This window comes from Schistocerca americana, chromosome X (assembly GCF_021461395.2).
Source record: "Schistocerca americana isolate TAMUIC-IGC-003095 chromosome X, iqSchAmer2.1, whole genome shotgun sequence".
Taxonomy (NCBI): Eukaryota; Metazoa; Arthropoda; class Insecta; order Orthoptera; family Acrididae; genus Schistocerca; species Schistocerca americana.
In genome coordinates, this window is record NC_060130.1 from 799871077 (window position 1) to 799896865 (window position 25789).

The 25789-nt window shown below is 38.8% G+C and overlaps 1 protein-coding gene across 2 annotated transcripts in view; it reads left to right on the top strand.

The window, feature by feature from the left end:
• The window catches only part of LOC124556444 (steroidogenic acute regulatory protein-like), a 167737-nt gene that overhangs the window by 42219 nt on the left and 99729 nt on the right, over nucleotides 1-25789 (top strand). For both annotated transcript variants that reach the window (XM_047130394.1, XM_047130393.1), the window contains one exon: nucleotides 20416-20573. In XM_047130394.1, the coding sequence (XP_046986350.1) occupies nucleotides 20416-20573 (158 nt within the window). The remainder of the gene's footprint in view (nucleotides 1-20415; nucleotides 20574-25789) is intronic.

Sequence of the window (25789 nt, forward strand, 5' to 3'; positions counted from 1 at the left end):
GTATGTAAGGTTTTGGAGCATATGGTGAATTGCCGTTTAGCTTGGTGGCTGGAGTCCCGCAGTCTTTTAACACCTGCCAAAGCGGTTTCCGAAAGCATCGTTCTGCAGTTGACCATCTTGTTGCTCTCTCCACTTATATCATGAACAATTTTCTCTGGAAACGCCAAACAGTAGCAATATTTTTTGATCTGGTGAGAGCATACGATACCTGTTGGAGGACATGCATCCTCCGCACACTGTTCTCATGGGGCTTTCGAGGTCGGCTGCCCCTTTTTCTTCGCGAATTTATGGCAGAGCGCACATTTAGAGTGCGGGTGAGCACTACTCTCTCCCGTACTTTGTCCCAAGAAAACGGGGTACCCCAGGGCTCCATGCTAAGTGTTGTACTGTTTGCTATTGTCATAAATCCAATTATGGATTGTCTCCTTCCTGATGTCTCGGGCTCCCTCTTTGTGGACGATTTTGCGATCTACTACAGCTCTCAACGGACCAGCCTTCTTGAACGACGTCTTCAAGGATGTCTCGATCACCTCTACTCTTGGAGCACCGAAACCGGCTTCCGTTTTTCTCCCGGTAAGACCGTTTGTGTTAATTTTTGGCGACGTAAGGAGTTTCTTCCACCCTCCTTACATCTAGGACCTGTCAACCTTCCGTTTTTGGACGTTGCTAAATTCTTGGGTCTTATGTTTGACAGAAAACTGTGCTGGTCCTCTCACGTTTCCTATCTTTCGGCTCGCTGTCTGCGATCGCTCAACACCCTCAGTGTCCTGAATGGTACCTCCTGGGGAGCGGACCGAGTGGTCCTTCTCTGCCTCTATCTCTTAGTGCGCTCGAAATTGGACTATGGAAGCATAGTTTACTCCTCTACTCGGCCGTCTATTCTTTGTCGTCTTGACTCTATCCACCACCGTGGATTACGTTTAGTGTCTGGAGCTTTTTACACCAGCACTGTGGAAAGCCTTTATGCTGAGACTGATGAACCTCCGCTGTCCAATCGGCGAGCAGTCCTTCTGAGTCGTTATGATAGTCATCTGTCTTCCATGACTGCTAATCCAGCCTATGACATTTTTTTCGACGCCTCCTTTGATGTAGGGTACGCAGGCCGCCCCTCCTCCCTACTACCACCGGGAGTCCGCTTCCGTCAACTGCTCCATTCTCTTTCCTTCCGCTTTCCTAAAACCTTCTTGACAACTTGGGGTACAGCACCGCCTTGGCTCCATCCCTGGATCTGCCTGCTCCGTGACCTTTGTCAATTTCCCAAGGATGGTACCCTTTCACTTGTTTATCGCCGGGCATTTGCTGCTCTATGTGCACAAATGAAGGAAGCCACATTTATTTACACTGATGGCTCGAAAACATCGTTAGGTGTAGGGAGTGCCTATATTGTTGGCGACACCCCAAATCAATTTCGGCTTCCCGACCAGTGTTCAGTTTATACTGCGGAGCTTTGCGCTGTTCTCCAGGCTTTCCACTACATCCGCCGCCATCAGTGGATACAGTATGTTATCTGCTCAGATTCTCTCGGCTCTCTCCGCAGTCTCCAAGCTCTTTACCCTGTGCACCCTCTGGTCCACTGGATTCAGGACTGTCTGCACTTGCTCCACCTGGGGGGCGTCTCGGTGGCATTCCTCTGGCTCCCGGGACACGTTGGTGTCTGTGGAAATGAGGCGGCCGATATTGCAGCCAAGGCTGCAGTCTCTCTTCTTCGGCCAGCTATTCAATCGATTCCCTTTGCCGATCTACGGAGCGTTTTATGTCGTCGTGTTGTTCTTTTATGGCATGCACATTGGTCGACACTTCCCCATAATAAATTGCGGGACGTGAAAGCTCTTCCTTGTGCTTGGACCTCTTCCTCCCGAACGCGTCCTCGGGAGGAGGTAATTTTAACTAGACTCCGGATAGGGCACTGTCTTTTTAGCCATCGACATCTTTTAAGCGGCGATCCTCCCCCACTCTGTCCCCACTGCTCTCAGCTTTGGACGGTAAGACACCTATTAATTGAGTGCCCCCATTTTACTCCGTTACGCGCCCATCTACAGCTGTCGCCTGATATATCGTTAATTTTAGCAGATGACACGCGCTCAGCTGATTGCGTTCTCGAGTTTATTAGTGCCAGTGAAATGACGTCAGTCATTTGAAGCTTTTTTTTTTTTTTGGGGACAACCAACCCCTTTCTGTAGTGGATTTTTAAGCCTTCCTTCTGCTTTTAGTTTCTCCAATTTTTTGAGTTTCGTTCCCACTGCTGCTGGTTTCCATTTTCGGTTTTTACTGTTTCCTAAGTCACGGACCGGGCGCTAATGACCATAGCAGTTTTGCGCCCTAAAACCAAAACAAAAAATAATTTCTGTTTTCATAGTACATATGGTGCTCTAATTCTTATACACATATCAAAAAAGTTTTGCATCACCTCTCTTCTGAGAGTTTCGGAACCTGTACAGAAAATTGGAATAGAGATCAACATAAACATCATTTCTGCCCTTTTTATTGCTCATGAAAACCACACATTGCATGTTGTACCACCATACAGCGAGACCTTCAGAGGTGGTGTTCCAGATTGCTATACACACTGGTACCTCTAATACCCAGCAGCACATTCTCTTGCATTGATGTATGCCTATATTCGTCGTGGCAAACTATCTACAAGTTCATCAAGGCACTTTTGGCCCAGATTGTCCCACTCCTCAACGGTGATTCGGCGACGATCACTCAGAGTGGTTGGTGGGTCGTGTCGTCCATAAACAGCCCTTTTCAATCTATCCTGGGTCTGTTCAATAGGGTTCATGTCTGGAGAACATGCTGGTCACTCTATGAGGTGCATTCAAGTTCTAAAGCCTCCGATTTTTTTTCTTCGGACTGGAAAGAGATAGAAACATGCGCATTGTTTTAAAATGAGGCCGCGTTCATTGTCAATACGCCCCAGAGATGGCAGCACCATACGGCAGATGGAATTTTACTGCCAGCGTCGAGAATGAGTACTGTTTTAAATACTTAAAATGGCGACGTTTTCCTTACTTGAACAGCGTGCAATCATTCGTTTTCTGAATTTGCGTGGTGTGAAACCAATTGAAATTCATCGACAGTTGAAGGAGACATGTGGTGATGGAGTTATGGATGTGTCGAAAGTGCATTCGTGGGTGCGACAGTTTAATGAAGGTAGAACATCGTGTGACAACAAACCGAAACAACCTCGGGCTCGCACAAGCCGGTCTGACGACATGATTGAGAAAGTGGAGAGAATTGTTTTGGGGGATCGCCGAATGACTGTTGAACAGATCACCTCCAGAGTTGGCATTTCTGTGGGTTCTGTGCACACAATCCTGCATGAAGACCTGAAAATGCGAAAAGTGTCATCCAGGTGGGTGCCACAAATGCTGATGGATGACCACATGGCTGCCCGTGTGGCATGTGGCCAAGCAATGTTGACGCGCAACGACAACATCAGTGGGACTTTCTTTTCATCGGTTGTGACAATGGGTGAGACGTGGATGCCATTTTTCAATCCAGAAACAAAGCGCCAGTCAGCTCAATGGAAGCACACAGATTCACCGCCACCAAAAAAATTTCGGGTAACCGCCAGTGCTGAAAAAATGATGGTGTCCATGTTCTGGGACAGTGAGGGCGTAATCCTTACCCATTGCGTTCCAAAGGGCACTACGGTAACAGGTGCATCCTACGAAAATGTTTTGAAGAACAAATTCCTTCCTGCACTGCAACAAAAACGTCTGGGAAGGGCTGCGCGTGTGCTGTTTCACCAAGACAACGCACCCGCACATTGAGCTAACGTTACGCAACAGTTTCTTCGTGATAACAACTTTGAAGTGATTCCTCATGCTCCCTACTCACCTGACCTGGCTCCTAGTGACTTTTGGCTTTTTCCAACAATGAAAGACACTCTCCGTGGCCGCACATTCACCAGCCATGCTGCTATTGCCTCAACGATTTTCCAGTGGTCAAAACAGACTCCTAAAGAAGCCTTTGCCGCTGCCATGAAATCATGGCGTCAGTGTTGTGAAAAATGTGTACGTCTGCAGGGCGATTACGTCGAGAAGTAACGCCAGTTTCATCGATTTCGGGTGAGTAGTTAATTAGAAAAAAAATTGGAGACCTTAGAACTTGAATGCGCCTTGTAGTTGAGCAATGTCATTATCCTCAAGGAAGTCATTCACAAGATGTGCACGATGGGGGCGCAAATTGTCGTCCATGAAGACAAATGCCTCGCCAATATGCTGCTGATATGGTTGCACTATTGGCCGGAGGATGGCATTCAAGTATCGTACAGCCATAACGGTGCCTTCCATGACCACCAGTGGCGTACGTCAGCCCCACCCAACGCCACCCCAAAACATCAGGGAACCTCCACCTTGCTGCACTCGCTAGACAGTGTGTCTAAGGCATTCAGCCTGACCGTGTTGCCTCCAAACACGTCTCGGACTAGTGTCTGGTCGAAGGTATATGCGACACTCATTTGTGAAGAGAACGTGATGCCAATCCTGAATGGTCCATTTGGCGTATTGTTGGGCCCATCTGTACCGCACTGCATGGTGTTGTGGTTGCAAAGATGGACCTCGCCATGGATGTCGGGAGTGAAGTTGTGCATCATGCAGCCTATTGCACACCATTTGAGTCATAACACGATGTCCTGTGGCTGCATGAAAAGCATTGTCCAACACGGTGGCGTTGCTGTCCGGGTTCCTCGAGCTATAATCTGTTGGTAGCGGTCATCCACTGCAGTAGTAGCTGTTGGGCAGCCTGAGTGAGGCATGTCATCGACAGTTCCTTTCTCTCTGTATCTCCTCCATGTCTGAACAAGCTCACTTTGGTTCACTCCAAAATGCCTAGATGCTTCCCTTGTTGAGAGCTCTTCTTGGCACAAAGTAACAATGCAGATGTTATCAAACCGCAGTATTGACTGTCCTGGCATGGTTGAACTACAGACAACACGAACAGTGTATCTCCTTCCTGGTGGAATGACTGGAATTGATCGGCTGTCGGACCCCCTCCGTCTAATAGGTGCTGCTCTTGCGTGGTTGTTTACATCTTTGGAGGGGGCGGGGGGTTGGGGGAGGGGGGTGGTTAGTGACATCTCTGAACAGTCAAAGGGACTGTGTCTTTGATAAAGTATCCACAGTCAACATCTATCTTCAGTAGTTCTGGGAACTGAGGTGATGCAAAACTTTTTGATGTGTGTACATCAGCATTTAATTTATAGTGAACATTTTAAAGGATGAGGGAGGTGCCCAAGGAATTAGAATTGGAGAAATCACTTACAGTGCATCTTCTGTTTTTGTGGAATGTGATGACATTACAGCAATTTAGTCAGGCACCTTAGGATAGAGAAGCCCCTGAAATAGAGCCTTTATGCAAGTGTTTCAGATTTATACTTAGAAGGAAAGTTAATTGTTCAGAGGTACCATGAACTAACAGCTTTTCTGTGACTGCCAATTCATCATCTAAAAATAATGTCTGAAAATAAGAGGCTTCAACTTGTGGCAGAGGCAAGAGATACAGTCAGTTTATTGCTATATTAACAGCACCCAGTAGCCATTTCCAGAGGGACCTGCCACCTGCCAGTCAAAATCAAGGTCGGTCACAGAAGTGAATAGAGGCCTCATAGGGTCATATTGGTGTTCTCTTGCCTAAAGAATAACCGAATATCTGAGAACACTCTTTAATATGTGAACAACCTTGATGGAGCCATGAAATTCTATGAAATAGCTCTAATATCTTCAACAAAACATTTGGGTTTATTTCCAGTACACTTTTATATTCACAACAGGATTCATATTGACACTGATTTGCAAAATGATGTGTTAAGAAGCTTTTGTACTTCCCCCATCAGGTAGAAAGCATTATACTGAAAGAGGCATGTACGAGTCACAAAGAGGGAATTCTTTCATCAAATTCCACAAAATGTTCACTACCTGTGAATATAAGGAAGTTTGCTTTGTGGTCACATGTTGATGGTAGTCTTAACTCAACAGTTGGAGAGGGATATAATTCAAAACTGCATGATGTAACTTTGTAAGAAAATGTGGCTTCTTGTTGAAAAACAACAGGCCAAAATTTTATGACACTCTGGAAGATAGCCAGAAAAAAATATTCTGCATACAATCATCCTGCTCAGATTCTGGAAGAAATTTTAGTTCCACTGGTTGTGTTCTCCACACAGAAATCACTTTTACACCGGGGCAATGTTGATGCTCTTCTTTTTATTCATGGTAGCTGCATCAGAGACAAACAAGTGAAGTATGCTGAAACTTTTTCTGCCCATTAATTTTCATTATCAATTGTTTGTACTTTTGAAAAAGTTTTTGTTTACTGCACATTTTGTTGCCTATGTTTGATTTAGCTATGCTGTTTTTAAAAGTAGTTCTGATTTATTGAAGTGAAATAAAACTCACTTTATTTCCAAATTAATATTTAGCAGCATGGGTGATGTTGGGAGCTTTTGTCAACTCAGTGTTATTCTCTTTTAAAGTTAGTATTTAGAAAAATATCTTATTTTATTCACAATTATCGTGATTGCATTTGTTTTATATATGAACCGTCAGGTTCCGAAAACATTCATATCCACTTTTGGTCAAAACTGAGTTAGCAGTGGTTTCTTAAGTTACTCCATCCTGTCCACCATGTATTAATACATGATGTTCTAAACTACGTGACATCCCCTTCATTTTAAATACTAAATATCTATGACTGTTCAACACACCATCTCAACCCATCATCATATTCACTAGCCTGTTGATTCCATTACCTGCATTGTTAATATTATCTCCAAAAACTGCCTCATTCCCACACAACCATATTTGATTTAAAGGATGGTGATTCCATAATGCTTGTTATTCATCAACATCAAGTTTATGATAAGAATTAGTGTGTGTTTGAAAGTTTGTGAATATTTGCCATATTCAAGGAAGTGTGGAATGTGTAAGCTCCAAAAAACATCAAAGAAATTTGAATAGTGTACTCAGTTGTTGGCCTGTTCCTTCCTCCACCAGATTGTGTATTCAGATGTATTGAAAAAGCAGCATGCAAGAAAGAAGTCATCGTTTGTCGAAATGAATAATGTCAACATTTTTGAATGAAGGCACTGTCAAAAAATTAGGAAGTGATGCATGTAAAGTAAGAGACTGAAAAGAGCTAGCTAATGCAACACTGAAACATCCACTGCTTTTGCATTTCAAACACTCCAAGTGTAAGTTTAATTACATCAAAAAAAGTAAATTTTCTGTTGTATTAAGGGGAGAAGTATCATACATGTCTGACATTTCAGTGTATCAGTCAATTATTTGGCATTGTTTGGCAACTCTGTTGCCATGACAATGATTTGCAGATGTAGGTCTGATTAGTCCTGCTAAATTTGCATGACTTTTTCCTTTCAGCTCGATGACTAATTTTCACATAATGTTTCACATTGGGTTAATAAAGTAAAGTTTTTTATTCCATAAAAGGTTGTTTCATGCATAAGCTTCTCCTTCTCTCACTTTCCATGTTGCGCACTATCTGTCATGTGCGATTATGGTAATGAGTGTGTTTACTGCAGCAGTGGCTTGTCCATATAGTTGTAAACTGCTCACTTTCTAAAACGGTAGTTGCTTTGGAAATCGATTCCAATTTTGATGCAAAAGCTCTCTCTTATCACTTCATTTTGCTAGTACTTTAATGGAGCTGCTATCTGTCACAAATAAGTGACAAATCTTAACACTCCAAGCCATACGTCTCCTAGCAGCATCACAGGTGTAGCCACTGTTGCTGTGCGAATACCATCTTACAGCACCAACAAAACAAGAGAAACTCTTATAACAGATTCGAAGCAACTGTCATTGGCAAGAACCTGAATTTTGGTCATCATCTCGGTCACAAATAAGATGGCATAAATCACGGAGGCAATGAACAAGCTTGTTAGGATCCATTACCTGTGGTGGATCTGGAGATGGAAAATGTAGGAAAATGCACAACAGCACAGTTGCCTATTTCTTCTACTTTGTTTCTGCTTAAGTAGTCGTACATTCAGTTTTTACCTGTGAATCCACAGTTTGATTTATTACTGTTTGGCATTGATGTACTAGTCTATTACCCATAATGCTCCATATTTTGGTGGTATTTGTGATATTCTACTTGTGTAAGACCAGACATAGATACAATCTGTTTGAGGTGAACAGTGCATAGTATCTTAAGATTTCTTGACATTTTAGACAGGGTCGTTTTGCATGCATTTTTGGTTTTGTTAAAATAAGTACCCATCACAGGCTGAACAAGATAAGTGTGCAATTCATTTGTATTTTTCACTAGTGTAGTCTGATGTTGATTTAAAGCCATCCCCTAGCTCAGTGCCTGGTAGCACAGCTCCACCGAGGGCTGGTTGGAGCAGGTTGTGGATAGCAGTGAGGACATTGTGAGCTGTCCATGAAGTTCTCCATATTACTAGTGGAGTTGAGACTTGGCAGTATTGCTGATGATTTTTGGCATCTTGTGATCATTCACTCACTTTTGGGATTGGTGCTGAGTGATCCTGTTAAATTCTCAAATATGCTCTTATCATACTGAGCCAGTGATATGAAAAGTCCTCATGTTTATATGACACTGAGATCGTAAATTTAATTTTTTGACCTAGGAAAGTAAATCCACTGTAAAATTTCAGTTGATTTTGTACTTTATGTTGTGAACTGTCCTACTATGACCAGAGCAATGGCAGAGCGCTAAATGAAGCAGTGTCATATTTACTCTGTGGCCCAATGCTCACGTCATAATCAAAGGCAAGGGTAGTTGTTGGTTCAGATCTTGTTGGACTAACAATGTGTATGACTTCAGTTTTTTTCTTTTTCTCTGAAAATAGCCCAAGTAGAATTCAGTAATAAAATGATAAGAAAACATTTGAGTTGAGCCAGCTTGAGTGTTCAGCCTATTTTTATTTGTAATTGTCAGCCTACTTCTATAATGCAATAAACTTAATTTGTTATTAGTTTGTTATTGTTACTGTTATTATTGTTATTTATTAAAACACAAGAGCTTTCTTATCCGTATTTGGTACTAATGCTTATGACCAGTAAATCTCTGAAAGAAGGGAATGTTGGATGTTTTGCCACACAGAATGCACACATTTACCTTTACGTGTCGTTTCTAGGGCAAATGACAATGGGAGGCCAGTGATGCAGGCAGAACTCTACAAAAATTTCTTTTGATTTAACACTGTGACAGCACATGAATTTATGTCTTAATATATTACACAACAAATGAAGCTACAGTCAGTTACGGATTTGTGACCATAATGATGGTTTACCATTGGCTCAGCTGCTGTTTATAGTGTTGCAATTGTAAATAGAAGATTGTGTTTGATAATTTTGTTCTGCTGTGGTTCGAATGAGGTATACCAACGAATAAATTAGGGTTTCTTGTTACTTTCATTTACACAACTGCATAAACTAACATGAAAATTCTGGGTAATGAGCCTTGATCCAATACCTCAAGGGAGCAGACATATTGGTCTGCCTTAGAAGTACTAAGCAACAACACACTAAAAAAGAGACTCGAAAGATTTGAAGGAACCATCTGTGGTATGGTTTTGGGTTCTTTCTATCATTTATGGGCCAGACAAGAAGGGAACATTACAAAAGCAATGAACAGGCAAGTTAGTGTGCATTATATGTATAGCTCTCAAAATGAATATCTTACGAAGGCATAGAATTACATGGTGCCCACATTTACAGTTTTATTTCTGTGTTAATGAACATAATTTTCAGTTTCTTCTCTTCTGAATCCTCAAGTTACTGTGTAGCATTGAATAATTAGTTAACTGCATTTATTCCTGCTTCCATCCTCACCAACATACTTCTGCATTCTCATGGTAGTCAGGAAATTCTATTTATATGTGGCACAACCAAGTCTGCACAGTTGATTTTTGAGTTGCAAAGGGGTAATAATAATAATGTCATGTGACGAGGGCATCCCGTCAGGTAGACCGCTTGCCTGGTGCAAGTCTTTCGATTTGACGCCACTTCGGCGACTTGCGTGTCAATGGGGATGAAATGATGATGATTAGGACAACACAACACCCAGTCCCTGAGCGGAGAAAATTTCCGACCCAGCTGGGAATCGAACCTGTGCCCTTAGGATTGACAGTCTGTCGCACTGACTGCTCAGCTACTGGGGGCGGACAGTTGCAAAGTGTTTTATGTCGTACTGTTTTGTGACATGGGAGAAGGTTGATTTCCAATTATTTTATTCCACTGAAATAATTTTTCATTGCAAACTATCAAAGAAAGGGTTTCACTCACTTGTATTTTGGGGAAATTGTAAACATGATGGAAAATTATATACCTGAATATTTCACATGCCATATGCTGCCTGAGCGGAAGCTAAAATCACTAACTTTGCCAGCCCCATGCTGGAATTATGTAACACCAGCATTAACAGCCCCCTTCTGCACTGGAAAGCTTTATAAATGAGGAATTCTAGATTAAATGTAATTGAACGCCTTACATGTAGGTAGATTAAAAGTAATGTTAGAAAGTATCAGAAGATAACCCTGCATAAAAACCAAATGTGCTTGCACCTCTCCTGTGAGAAGCCATGTAAGACAAACACAACAAGCCCCTGTGACAGTGCATTTACTTTCATTTGGGTCCTGAACTGTTCCACTAAATTCACTTGGCATTCCCTTTTCACTTTGATGACTTATTCTACGTAATGCTCGTGTATGATGAGCACTGAGACAGAAAATTTATTTTTGTACTCAAGGAATGCCACACTTCACATAAGCAACAACTGTTTTTATTTTCAATATAGTGTTATGAGGCTATATGACCCATATTCCGATGAGAGAGACCAGCAGGCAGCAGCATCGCATTAGCTCAGTGGTTCCATGCATATTGTGATACAAGGGCAGCATGAGTTCTCAGTTCTAATCAAGGTGAATATCAGTGCACTATAGGTTCTTATTTTCTCTTATATTTAATGGAGCTCCAAATTGTTAGAAGAAATTCTTTAACAAGAGCTGAAGAAAACCTGTACACATTGTCTTCTCGCAAGCTCAACTCAGTAAGCTTTGTTAATGGTGACAGATGCCTGCTTTGTGATAACCAAGCTTCCTTGCTAAACAAATGTCTCTGTAGAACTTTAACTCAACTGTCAATGACATGAATTTGAGTTTAGTTTATTACATGGGATGCACATTTCAGGGGATTATTTATGAGGTGAATATAGTTCCTCTGTGCTAAATCTGTGAAATAGCAGTTAGGCACCTCTTTAGATATTTGCTGACAGCAGCATTAGCGACTTCCTTCCTCTCTGGGTAGCTTCAAAAATGGGCAATTTTGTTGATTTAAATGTAATTCAATACCTTAAATATCACTTTTGATCAGTGTTAAGTTCTCTGTGAATTCATAAGTGGACCTAAAATGTGTGTGTGCTTGCTTTGCTGGAGAGCATGCACTACATAGTGTTCACATGATTTATTGCATAATTTACTAGAAGAAATCAAATGATGACAGTGAAACTCATTACACTACAGTTACTCACTGTGGACTGGTGAAAACATGTGAATTCCTGATGAAAAAATTGAATGAAGAATCGCTTCTAAAAGAAAAAGAAATGAAATGTAAAGTATTAATAATGACATTAAACAACACAATGGAGTATTTTGACTGGATTACAGCATAAAATTAGTTCTGAGCCATACTCATATCTTGCATATTAGTGTAATACTATACTCATCGTATAAAAACGGTCGTTTGCCTCTGTTGCCATCGAGTGTGAAATGCAAATCAGACATTTTTTGTGGAGCATCACTCAACAGCAGTAAACCGTTTTATATTCTCCAAAGCGATGAACTGTTGCTGTCACTTTCAACATAGGGTGAGGCAGCACAGCTCTGCCATGCCAGCAATTGCCGGTTGCCAGCAAATGGGATCTGGAGAGGTCTGATGCATGCCACATTCAGAAGCAGACAGTCTGCTGAGAAATCTTTCACAAAATATTATTGGTGTATCAGAAAGTGAAATACAGTGTAGCTGTGTTACCATTACACTCAGAACTTTAGCTATAAAAATTTAGGCAACGAGTGGTTTTGATCATGAAACATTGCATTCAAACAGTGTGCTGTTTACTGCTAGACCATGGCTGTAGATATAGCTTAACAACTGGAACAGTAGACAAGACTTCTTCCAGGAACTGCTGCGGCCCACATTGTTGCCAGATTCTGCGCATAGCCAGACTTTTCAGCGTGGCCAGTTTGTCACCTGTCACAATTGGCGCAGACTTAGACTCTATGGCGGTTGGCTGCTAGCCATGTCTTACGTCAATTAGTGTAGATGTCTATAGTCTTGGAACATACTGAAATCTCCATGTCACAGTACCATGGTATCACAGTAATGTTGCAAAGCAATGTAAATGGAACGAGCATGTGAGGATTGTGATACATAAGGCAAATGGTCAACATTGGTTTATTGGGAGAATTGTGGGAAAGTGTGGTTCATCTGTAAAGGAGACTGCATATATGGCGCTAGCGCAAAATATTCTTGAGTTTGGCTCAAACGTTTGGGGGCTGTAAAAGAAGACATCAAAGCAATTCGGAGGTGGTCTGCTAGATTTGTTACTGGTAAGTTTGAACAACATGTGTTGTAGAGATGCTTCAGGAACTCAAATCGGAATCCCAGGAGAGAAGACAATATTCTTTTCGAGGAACACATTGAGAAAATGTAGAGAACCAGCATTTGAGAGTGACTATAGAATGATTCTACTGCCTCCAACATACATTGCACGTAAGGACTATGAAGTTATGATTCGAGAACGTAGGGCTCATAAGAAGGCATATAGACAGTCATTTTTCCCTCGTTATGTTAGCGCATGGAACGGAAAAGGAAATGAGTAGTAAAGGCACAGGATACCCTTGTGACGCATTGTACAGTGGATTTGCAGAGTATTGATGTAGATGTGGTTGCTAGAGGAGCTGAGACAAAATGAACTGCATCATTTGGCACCTCTAGGAGCATGCTGTGAGACAGTTGTTCGGGTATTTCAATGTGTACCAGGACTGCAGACATGTACCTGCAAACAAATGAAAATTAATTATGTAACCTTATTTTTTTGAGGTTACAGTCAAAACTTTATGATTATATGTTGTATAAGCGCAGCTGCTGCAGTACAAGCATGAAAAGATACACCTGGGAAATATGCAGTGTGGTGTCCTTCTAAGATTGACTTGAATAGTTGGAACTACAGAAACAGAAATATTATTAGAAATTCTGGGATTAAATCTGTCCAGTATAACTGTCATGTACAGAGTAGCATGTTACTGGTTGTGGGAAGGTAACATTGTGAAAGTGATACAGATTGCTGGGGGCCACATGACGAATGTAATTCATTTGAAGTACTGGAAAACTGGATGGTGACAAGGGTACCAAGATAATGACACTGGATGTAATGCTTGTGAAATGTTCCCAGACATTTTTTTATGCATGGATCTATGCCATATTAACCCAAACAGAGGCAGGATCCCTCTCATAATTGGACATGGACAGTATCCTCCCAATTTGTTTGGAACTACAGAAGACAATCATATAAATCTGAATATGGCATATTAAAGCATTCTGTGAAAAGTGATAGTAGGGGCAACAACAGTGTTGTGGACCTCTGCAGTGCATTTAGAAATCCTGGTATATGGGCCCGGCCCCTGTAAATGAGACTGCCAACCAAAATTTCCACAGGGAACTGTTAAGGTTTCAAACAATGAAGCACTTCTCAGGTTACTTCAGTTCTGTGTTCATGATATTGCAGTTTCTTGCTTTGGTTTCCCTGAGAACCTACAAACTATGTGTCTTCTGGAGGTGTTGAGTTTATGGCATTCAGACAGAACTCGTGCATTGTGCATTATCATCCTCACATGCAGACTGAGTAAGAGATAACTTTCCCAACTCTAGTAGTTTTTGGGGGTACTTGCCAGGTCATTATCTGAAGGAAATTTCTCGTAATGATATCATTGTATAAAACATTCTTGATTTTCTTGCCACATCAAATCAGATTTGATGTGGCAAGAAAACTTACAATGTTTATCACCAGGTCATTGTATGGCATAGTGCTTTCTATCCTTTCTTCATCCTGGCTATGTGTCAGCACACTGCAGCTTCATGCTGAGACTAAAACACACCAAAAAGAAGTATTAAACATGGCTGTGATCTAGTAACTTTACGAGTCTGAATAGGCTGAAAAAATAAAAAAATCAGCCAACCAGTTGCATACCAAAGGTTTATTGAACCCCTGACCTAGGTTTTGATATTTATAAAAATATATTCATCAGATGGAGTGGGCCTTGGTACATCGCATGGTTGTAAATTACATTAGCTGAAGTTGAGCAGCTCTTGTTGTATATAAAATTGATATAAAAACCAGAAACATCACATGCCATGGCTTAAGATAGTAGCCAGATTACACTACATGTATGCAGAATAAATGCTCAAATGTATTTGCCCACTGGTAAAGGCTCTTGTCTACATAAACATTATAACAGGAGTCCATGTGATGTTTCTGGTGACGAGCTGTTCGGCTCCATCTACCACATGATGTAACAAGGCCCACTCCTTCTGAAGAAGACATTTTTATAAATATTGAGACCTAGAGCAAGGGATAAATAAACCTTTAGTTGCAACTAATTGGCTGATTTTTTTTGTTCAACCTCTTCCATGAAGAAGTATCATATGAATGTGAAGTAGTGTGCTGTGACTCAAGTATTACTGAGGGCACACACAGATGGAAGGCAGTTGCATTTAAGTTCAGTTTTGAAAACTGTTGAGGGCTCTTAGGTATTATGTTGCAACATTATTTCATGTTTTTTTCTCTCATTTTAATTTTTACTTTATTTCTGTCCCTCTTGTGTTTTGGTTTTGTATGAAGTTGAATATTATTGTAATATTTGTCAATTACACTTCTGTTAGCACAGATTGAAAAGAAGGATGTATTATACATTGTGTTACAGCCAAAGAGGAAATAACATAATTTTTTGTCCCCAGTAATTAAAAATGTTAATGAACCCTTCTAACATCTTTTGGATAACTGCGCACACTGTTGAAGGGGTAGTTGCAAATGTGGATTGTATCTAGTAGTTGTGTCTGACTTTTAGGGTGAGACTTCAAGAATTGCTGATGATGTGTTCATGGCTGTTGTAGTGGTGGTTGATGGAAAACAGTGATTATAGCTGTCCATAACAGTACATAAGTACTTCTTAAGGGAAAGATTTCTCTCATTTGGAATCCTTCCATGAGGATGAGGATGATTATCCACAATATTGACTGTGTTGGTTCTTCAAACTGTAAGCTACCATTGTATGTTGTACAGTCATATTATGAAGCCATCTTCAGTGCTATATGTTCTTTACTGCCAACATCTAGTGCATCACTTCTGTTTGGTATGCTTTAACACAATGATGTGACAGATGCAGTGTAGCTACTTCCTGTGCTTACTGGTGGGTATCTTTCTCACTGCTGTTGCCAAGGGCTGAGTGGTATATACAAGATACATTCATCAGATATTGTCCTCTATTACAGGGCATCATATTGGATAGGGCATGAACAATACAATATAGTATATTAGATCACAGGAATCCAGATTTCTGATGAGGGACACCTCAGAATATGGAGATTGGATGAATTGCAATGTGTTTGGTACACTTGAAGTACTATGAGGCAGCTGTGCAGTATATTATCAAATGTTAAGGACATACTAATTTTGTGCAGTACTTTTTCTACTTCAGATAGGTCATGGATCACATGCCAAACATGTGACTCAAACAGGTGATAGTGCTGTACCCATCTATGTACGTGGAGAAGAAAGTCCCAGCAGTTGTTGTTCTGAGTGTCCCTACTTCCAGTAAGAGGGGGACTGTAGAAAATTTCATCGAAGCTTGAGAAAAAAGTAAAAAAATAAACATTGTAGAAACCAAATTTGTGGACTGAAGGTAACTCTATCACAAATTGCGTATCAAAGAAACAGCTGCACCACTATCAGTCCTTAAGGCCAAATGGATGCTCAGGAAATCATCCACACATCAGTTGGATAGATCAGCTAATTCATATTAGGAGATTAATTAGAAATGATCTTTCCACAGTGGAAACATAGTAACTAGGATTGAAATGATGTGATGTAAACTGAAATTTTAAGGCTAGGTGTACAAAATAATATTGGTAACTCACATAGGTATGCATAAACTCATGGATTATGTGGTATGCTCCTATCAGTGGGGTCCATGCACACATGATTATTATTATTTCTTTCTTGTCTCAGACGTTATGTCTGGTTAAAAATGGAAGGTGACACGGACCTTGATCAAGCGTGACTTCCTTTTAACTGTACGGTATATGTTACATTGCATTTAGGAACTTTCGGGTAATTGAACAATTGTCAATAACTACAGATTTCTGTAGTTGTATATATAAGTTTGGATGTAGCTGTATTGCATTGATGTACTGGTGGATATTGTGTGGTATGACTCCTGTAGTTGATAGTATAATTGGTATAATGTCAACTTTATCCTGATGCCACATGTCCTTGACTTCCTCAGCCAGTTGGATGTATTTTTCAATTTTTTTCTCCTGTTTTCTTTTGTATATTTGTTGTATTGGGTATGGATATTTCGATTAGTTGTGTTAATTTCTTCTTTTTATTGGTGAGTATGATTTCAGGTTTGTTATGTGGTGTTGTTTTATCTGTTATAATGGTTCTGTTCCAGTATAATTTGTATTCATCATTCTCCAGTACATTTTGTGGTGCATACTTGTATGTGGGAACATGTTGTTTTATAAGTTTATGTTGTAAGGCATGCTGTTGATGTATTATTTTTGCTACATTGTCATGTCTTCTGGGGTATTCTGCATTTGCTAGTATTGTACATCCACTTGTGATGTGATCTACTGTTTCTATTTGTTGTTTGCAAAGTCTGCATTTATCTGTTATGGTATTGGGATCTTTAATAATATGCTTGCTGTAAGATCTGGTGTTTATTGTTTGATCCTGTATTGCAATCATGAATCCTTCCGTCTCACTGTATATATTGCCTTTTCTTAGCCATGTGTTGGATGCGTCTTGATCGATGTGTGGCTGTGTTAGATGATACGGGTGCTTGCCATGTAGTGTTTTCTTTTTCCAATTTACTTTCTTCGTATCTGTTGATGTTATGTGATCTAAAGGGTTGTAGAAGTGGTTATGAAATTGCAGTGGTGTAGCCAATGTATTTATATGAGTGATTGCTTTGTGTATTTTGCTAGTTTCTGCTCGTTCTGTAAAGAATTTTCTTAAATTGTCTACCTGTCCATAATGTAGGTTTTTTTATGTCGATAAATCCCCTTCCTCCTTCCTTTCTGCTTAATGTGAATCTTTCAGTTGCTGAATGTATGTGATGTATTCTATATTTGTGGCCTTGTGATCGTGTAAGTGTATTGAGTGCTTCTAGGTCTGTGTTACTCCATTTCACTACTCCAAATGAGTAGGTCAATATTGGTATAGCATAAGTATTTATAGCTTTTGCCTTGTTTCTTGCTGTCAATTCTGTTTTCAGTATTTTTGTTAGTCTTTGTCTATATTTTTCTTTTAGTTCTTCTTTAATATTTGTATTATCTATTCCTATTTTTTGTCTGTATCCTAGATATTTATAGGCATCTGTTTTTTCCATCACTTCTATGCAGTCGCTGTGGTTATCCAATATGTAATCTTCTTGTTTAGTGTGTTTTCCCTTGACTATGCTATTTTTCTTACATTTGTCTGTTCCAAAAGCCATATTTATATCATTGCTGAATACTTCTGTTATCTTTAGTTATTGGTTGAGTTGTTGATTTGTTGCTGCCAGTAGTTTTAGATCATCCATGTATAGCAGATGTGTGATTTTGTGTGGGTATGTTCCAGTAATATTGTATCCATAATTTGTATTATTTAGCATGTTGGATAGTGGGTTCAGAGCAAGGCAGAACCAGAAAGGACTTAATGAGTCTCCTTGGTATATTCCACGCTTAATCTGTATTGGCTGTGATGTGATATTATTTGAATTTGTTTGGATATTAAGTGTGGTTTTCCAATTTTTCATTACTATGTTTAGGAACTGTATCAATTTAGGATCTACTTTGTATATTTCCAATATTTGTAGTAACCATGAGTGGGGTACACTATCAAAAGCTTTTTGGTAATAAATGTATGCATAGTGTAGTGACCTTTGTTTAGTTTTAGCTTGATATGTCACCTCTGCATCTATTATCAGTTGCTCTTTACATCCTCATGCTCCTTTGCAACAGCCTTTTTGTTCTTCATTTATAATTTTGTTCTGTGTTGTATGTGTCATTAATTTCTGTGTAATGACTGAAGTTAATATTTTGTATATTGTTGGTAGGCATGTTATGGGGCGATATTTAGCTGGGTTTGCTGTCTCTGCTTGATCTTTAGGTTTCAGATGAGTTATTCCATGTGTAAGTGTATCAGGGAATGTGTAATGGGCCTGCAATGTAACTGTTAAATAATTTAGTTAGATGTGAATGTGTTGAGGTGAATTTCTTTAACCAGAAATTTGCTATTTTATCTTTTCCAGGGGCTTTCCAATTGTGAGTAGAATTAATTGCTTGGGTGACTTCATGTTGCAAAATTATCACTTCAAGCATTTGTGGTATCATCTTGTACGTATCTGTTTCTGCTTGTATCCACCGTGCATGCCTGTTATGTTGTACCGGGTTTGACCATATGTTGCTCCAGAAGTGTTCCATGTTTGTTATGTTTGGTGGATTGTCTATTTTAATGTGTGTGTTATCTATTGTCTGGTAAAATTTCTTTTGGTTTGTGTTGAATGTTTGGTTTTGTTTCCTTCTATTTTCACTTTTTTGTATCTTTATTATTATTATTATTATTATTATTATTATTATTATTATTATTATTTTAGTTGGAGGTATAGTTACAACTGGTAGAAGCTTGGTAAATCTCATGCACCTCCATGGTAGCCAATAACTCTTAATTTAGAAGAAAGGAATATTATATTAGTATCAAAAATTATTAAAATAAAATATTAATTAATAGTAAAGAAACAAAACAAAAATTAGGTAAGTAAATTTAATCTTAAAATTTCACAAGTTTTTGTAGTTAATAAACAGCTACTGGTTGCCTCGGAAGTGCTTGAGGTTTATCACCCGTGTACTAAATGTAATAATATCTACATCTAAAGCTATTACTATTATACCATTCATGTGCCTCTCACTCCCTCCTTTGATAACTGCTTATCCTCTTAAACCATGAGTTAACTCACACATGTAAGTGCAGCCAGTGACATTCTGTAAAAATATGAGAGATTTGGTTTGCATCACATAACGTCAGTCCTAGTTATTATGTTTCCTCTGTGAAAGCATCACTTCTGGTCTGATTTAGTTTGTCTAGCCAGTTGTTACTTGGACAATTTCCTAAGTATCTACTTGATCTTAAGGGCTAATAGTATATTTGATATGCAAAGATAAAAAATTGTAAGGAATATCTGCTTATACCATAGCAAAAGCTACTGTGTAGTACCTGTGTTGTACTAAAATTTTAGTGACCTTCATCCATCATAATCGCTCAGATAACACTTTGTTGTTGTCTTCCCAACAGTACTATTACTATGTTCAGCAAGACTATTGGAACACAATTGATTGCTGCCACTTTGAACAGTTTGTTAGAATTGGAAAAATTTTATATTGCAGGAAATTTTTGCTGATAAAGTGATCTCTACAACATTGTTGGATGAGCCGCTTATTACATTACTGCAAAGTAGTAATGGCTATAGAAATTATGTTATTGCCCCGCAATTGTAAAGTACTGTATCCTAGTAGTACTATCCTCTTTAAATTAAATTCATCTAAATGACTGCAGTCTGATTAGTGATGTGATACTAACGTAACTGCTTCTGATTTTTTTCATTTTTATTCAAACTGTGCTATGGCTGCTGCATTATGTTTGTGTAATCTAACTTATATAAAATTCGCTTTTTGTCCTTATCCAAGTTTATTATTTTGATTTGATTTTCTTCCTACATTAGAATTTTGTCCATTGTATTTCACAGATTTGGTTTATTTGTTATGAAAAATTCTTTTATATGTGATGTAGTATAGTTTAATAGTACCAAATATAACCAGTCAGTCTAGTGTACAGATCCTTTTACTTATGTGTTAGTAAAATCATTAATACATATTTTGTGTTAAGACTAATTTTTAGATCCCTGATATTGTTTAATTATGTGAATCATTATTTTTACAGCTGTATTTTTCAATATATATATATGTTTACCATTTCCTGGTTATTGCATGAGAAATGTTCCTTTGTGTAGTAAAAATGTAAACATCTTTAACTGTGGGGAAAAAACCATGTTAATCCAGAGAGGCACAATTCCATTTGTTGCAACGGTAATTGTCTGCTTTCTTTTCGCAGATTACAGTATAAATACGCAAGCTGAACACCTGTCATCCACAGATTTAGTGACAGGTATACGACAAGATGGACGCATGTCAGTTGTGCGTAGATTCTTCTGTTTATTTGTGACTTTTGATCTCCTCTTCACTGTCTTGATGTGGCTAATATGTATAATGGTAATTATTTTGTTGTTTTCATTGTACTGAAAATATATTAGCATGTACTACTTTGTTTTTGATACGATTATGCTCATTTGTTGCATGTGGGTACGGCTAGACAGTTTTTTTATGTAACTTTTTTGTGCTCACTGTTAGTGACCAGAATGATTCTAGTTGGAAAAGAAACATAAAGATAATCTTGAAGATTCTAGCCACCATCCAAAATTCTCTCTGTGACATGATTCTCTTTCCAAACAGTTACAGCATCTTGCTCATCAAGCTTCCATCTAGTTTTAGATGACTAACAATACATGTCTTTGCATGGCTACTATTGTGCAGAACCAAAAAAAAAAAAAAAAAAAAAAAAAAAAAAAAAAAAAAAAAAAAAAAAAAAAAGAGAGAGAGAGAGAGAGAGAAAAGCAGCATTTGTCTTACAAATTACGACTATTGTAGATTTGCACCCAAAAACTTATTGTTCATGACCTGTTTTGTGTGTCATAACTGAATACTGTAAATTTAATTGTGTGTAGCCATTATAGTTTGCTTCGACCTGATGTAAGCAAATAAACACAGTAGTTTACCATTTTTATTTTTGTGAAATAAGAAAACCTAAAGTAATTGACTGTATGGCCTCAGATTTAGCGTTACTGTATTTTGCTGTGTGTGTGTGTGTGTGTGTGTGTGTGTGTGTGTGTGTGTGTGTGTGTGTGTAGTGTTATGCAGCTCATGTTGTCCAACAGACTCATATGTTGCTGTAACCAGTTGCTCAAGTCAGCTTGATATTGTTACGGAAGTCAAAAAATCAGTGCATTGTGGTCGAAACTACCATATATCTCCATTTTCATCCCAGAGAGCACAGAGAAACATTTCCTACTTGCCTCCCAAATACTGAGGAGAGAAGATGCAAAGGAGAACTTGGGGATTTATCATACATTCAATTATTAAACACAGAAGTCGCGGAAATGCTCATCCAACTCTAGTGGCAGATGTGACATGGTACTGTGCATCATACCGTGCTTTAGTGGTAAAAATTCTGATATTGTATGTCCCTACATATGTTATGTGAAAAAAACCATGACGGTGAAATTAAAGATATTCAAGCTCATATGGAGACTTACATACAGTTGTTCTCCCTATGCACCAATCACAGCTGCAACAGGAAATACGGGAAGTAACAGTGGTACATGAAGTACACTCTGTCACGCACTGTAAGGTGGCTTGCAAAGTACAGATGTAGATGCTGCTGCTATGAAATAGAAACTTGTGTCTATACCATTAAGATTCACATGAATCTTTCTGTAGGTATCCTTATATCTAAAAACAGTTTTACACCTGTCTTTTTTTATGTAGAAGGACAACTTTTTGCATTTAATCCCCTACTTGTATGATATTCAGTATTAATCAAAATGTTATGAAGAATTAATTTTTTAAGCTGCAAAGAATTCTTGCAATTTTGTGTGTTACTTTCTTTTTTTTCCTGTAACTTAAACCAGTACCTTCACCTTTGTGCTAACACACAGTAATCTGCATAATGTATACCAACATTTGTCTCTCTCTACTGTTTGTTTCCTTCTGGTTCTCTCAGTACAACCTAAATACATAAGATAATTGTATGTAATGTATGCAGTCATTACATATTCATTATGTAAGTGCTCTTCTCAAACAGCACTACATTAGTGCATTTATTATTTTGTGTTATAACAGTCAGTTTAATTTTTACACATCTTTGCTGCAATAAACTACAAAATACTTCCTATGAAGTCTGACTTTCATAGAATTTTCATCTTGTTTCTTTCTGCTGTGTTCAAAATAGAATTATATTAACTCTTTTTTTATATTAGAGATTTGTTTTTATCACTGACTTGTCTTTTTGGAGACAACTTCTCTATTTAGTGTCAGTTTGATTTTTTTCAGTTCTGTTTGTCTCCTATATTTTCTGATTTTGCCTACATACCCTTCCTAACTTTCGTATTTATTTTTGTCCTAAGGCCAAATTTTTCATTGAAGTATGTCTTTATTTCAGGAATTCATTGACTTCAGTTTCTTTTAAATCAGAACTCTGTATATTTTTAACATTTTTTATCCTTTTCTTCCATGTGGTTATGAATATGGCTTCTTCATATACTGTATTCATGACTTTCTCACATTAATATAAAATAGAAACTAGAGGGAAAAAGAAGGCAGCTTTGAGATCCTCCGTTTTTTTGCCACCGTCTTTCATTGGAGTTACTATGTGCATATAATTGTGATAAATACCTTAATTGTCTTTATAAATGTGGTAGGAAAGTTCTGGTAGACTGTATTTAATTTGGGAGTAAAGGATATCACTCACTAAATAACAGAAGCATTTGGTTATCATATGATAGTGTCCATAAGTTAAGCATAATTGGAAATGAGAAGCCAGCCGCTGCGGCTGAGCGGTTCTAGGTGCTTCAGTCTGGAACCATGCTGCTGGTACGGCTGCAGGTTTGAATCCTGCCTCAGGTATGGATGTGTGTGATGCCCTTAGGTTAGTTAGGTTTAATTAGTTCTAAGACTAGGGGACTGATGACCTCAGATGTTACGTCCCATAGTGCTTAGAGCCATTTGAAGCATTTTTGGAAATGAGAATAACAGAGAGAAAATATTAGCAACCACTGTGAATGACTGTCAGTATTTTGCCATATGTTGGAATTGTGCTATTTGTACGGGAGAAAAGCACACTTTGCTTGGAGTAGATGTGGGGCATCTGTGTTGCATGTAGCTTCTGGCTAAAGTTTGCTATGTTTTGCTGCAGAGAAGTAATTTTGACATTGTTTTGTAGGGTAGAGTTCATATGTTCATTGAAGGCAGATTAGATGCAGACCATAGTTTGATCAGCCACAAAGCGTCATTTCAAGCCTTTGATATGGTTCCAAAAACAGGAATAGTTTATTGTAGACTATCCCAAGGTTGACTGAGAGTGACTACTCCGTAACAGAACTGATAACTGACCTTAACTGCACAACAAAATCCACTAATGTTTGGAAGACAGGTTGACTTACCAAACGAAAGTGCTGGCAGGTCGAAAGACACACAAACATACACACAAAATTCAAGCTTTCGCAACAAACTGTTGCCTCATCAGGAAAGAGGGAAGGAGAGGGAAAGACGAAAGGATGTGGGTTTTAAGGGAGAGGGTAAGGAGTCATTCCATTCCCGGGAGCCCACAAGTCTGCTTGTGTCTGTATATGTGTGGATGGACATGTGTGTGTGCGCGAGTGTATACCCGTCCTTTTTTCCCCCTAAGGTAAGTCTTTCCGCTCCCGGGATTGGAATGACTCCTTACCCTCTCCCTTAAAACCCACATCCTTTCGTCTTTCCCTCTTTCCTGATGAGGCAACAGTTTGTTGCGAAAGCTTGAATTTTGTGTGTATGTTTGTGTTTGTTTGTGTGTCTTTCGACCTGCCAGCGCTTTTGTTTGGTAAGTCACATCATCTTTGTTTTTTGATATATTTTTCCCACGTGGAATGTTCTCTCTCTCTCTCTCTCTCTCTCTCTCTCTCTCTCTCTCTCTCTCTCTCTCTATATATATATATATATATATATATATATATATATATATATATATATATATATATATAGTGATATTGATGGAGTTGTAGTGTGGGGAGGTATCATGTTGGGTGAGCTGATAGAGCTTCACATCTTCATAAGTGAGAGAGTGAATACCCATCAACATTGAGCTATTCTGCCTGAATACCTTCTGACAGGCGAAGGTAACAACTACATGGAGATGCTGGTGAGATCTGAATCCTATAGAGCACTTATGGGATGCATTGGAGAGACAAATTGTAACATGTCAGCCATTCCTGAAGACACATACAAACTTCCATACAATTATTTCTCAGGAAGAGGACCAATTGATGATAATGCTGTCAAACCACCCTATAAAGAACCTGCTAGATTGCAACCAAACATGAGTAGCAAGGGCTAAGCATGTACCCTATTACCTATTTTGTTGTTATGGAAGAGTTTTTTTTCCTGTTTTTGTAGCTTTATGGTTTGTATCTTGGGTATTAGAACTTTTATAATTATATGTTTTGAATACTAATGTTATGAATAATTTGTTATTTAGCTTTATCTTACTCTGTAACCATTCTGACATTCTATTTGGTTAATATACTCTCATTCAGTCATCTCGAGTATGCTTAAAATTTGGACACTAGTGCAGCTTTCACTAGTATTGCATTAAAGAAAACGAGAGAGACATTTGAGTTGTTTGCAGTGTCTTCTGCTGCAGGGCAAAGCTTCCAGTGCAGTTAGCACTAAGTACTATCAGCACTGGTTGCTATTGTAACAGGAAATTTATGCTTATGGCCTAGTTTTGAAGAGTTCATATGTACAATGATGGTATTACTATAAATCCCACCTCCCCCTTCTTCTCAATTGAATTGTGTCTTGTGAAGTGTGACAGTTGCTGGTTTGAGGACATGATTGAAAAAAAAAGTCTTTGTCTTTTATTTCACCAGATAACAATTCAGGTTTTATTTTCACATGTTTCAGTTTCAGGTGTGATGTAAAGCTGCGGGTAATGAGTATAATGGGCAGGGGCACTATGAATATAGTGCGGGACAATAAGTTGCGAATGTGGGTCTAACGAGAGGCGTGGCAGAGATAAGTTCCTGCAGTCTGCAGTCACACTATCCTCTGTGTCCTCGGTGGCTCAGATGGATAGAGCGTCTGCCATGTAAGCAGGAGATCCCGGGTTCGAGTCCCAGTCGGGGCACACATTTTCAACTGTCCCTTTTGACTTATATCAATGCTTATACGCAGCTAGGAGTATTCATTTCATTGTAATTTCTGTATTATGTTAATGTGTGAGCATAATATATATTTTTCTTGATTGTTGTATCTTCATTATCCAGCGTGATCTGATCCACGTATTTTGTGCTCATACATTAACACATTACAGCAAGGAGTAACTACAGTTGTGATATCCCTTAAACGCAGATCTTATCTACATTCAAGTGTGATGACATAAAAACTGTCCACACCAAATTTACCCCAAATACAAAATATGTAGCTTATGAAAATGTGCAAAGCTCGAAACTAGTCAGCCAATAAATAATTAGCAGTTTTGGACTTAAACATTTAAAAATCCCTCTTCTTTAACCCTTTTAGTGCCAAATACGATCTGATCGTGATCCAGATTTTCGGCGAAAAATGCCAGTAACGATCTGATCGTGATGCCTTTCTCATTCATTTTTTCCGCG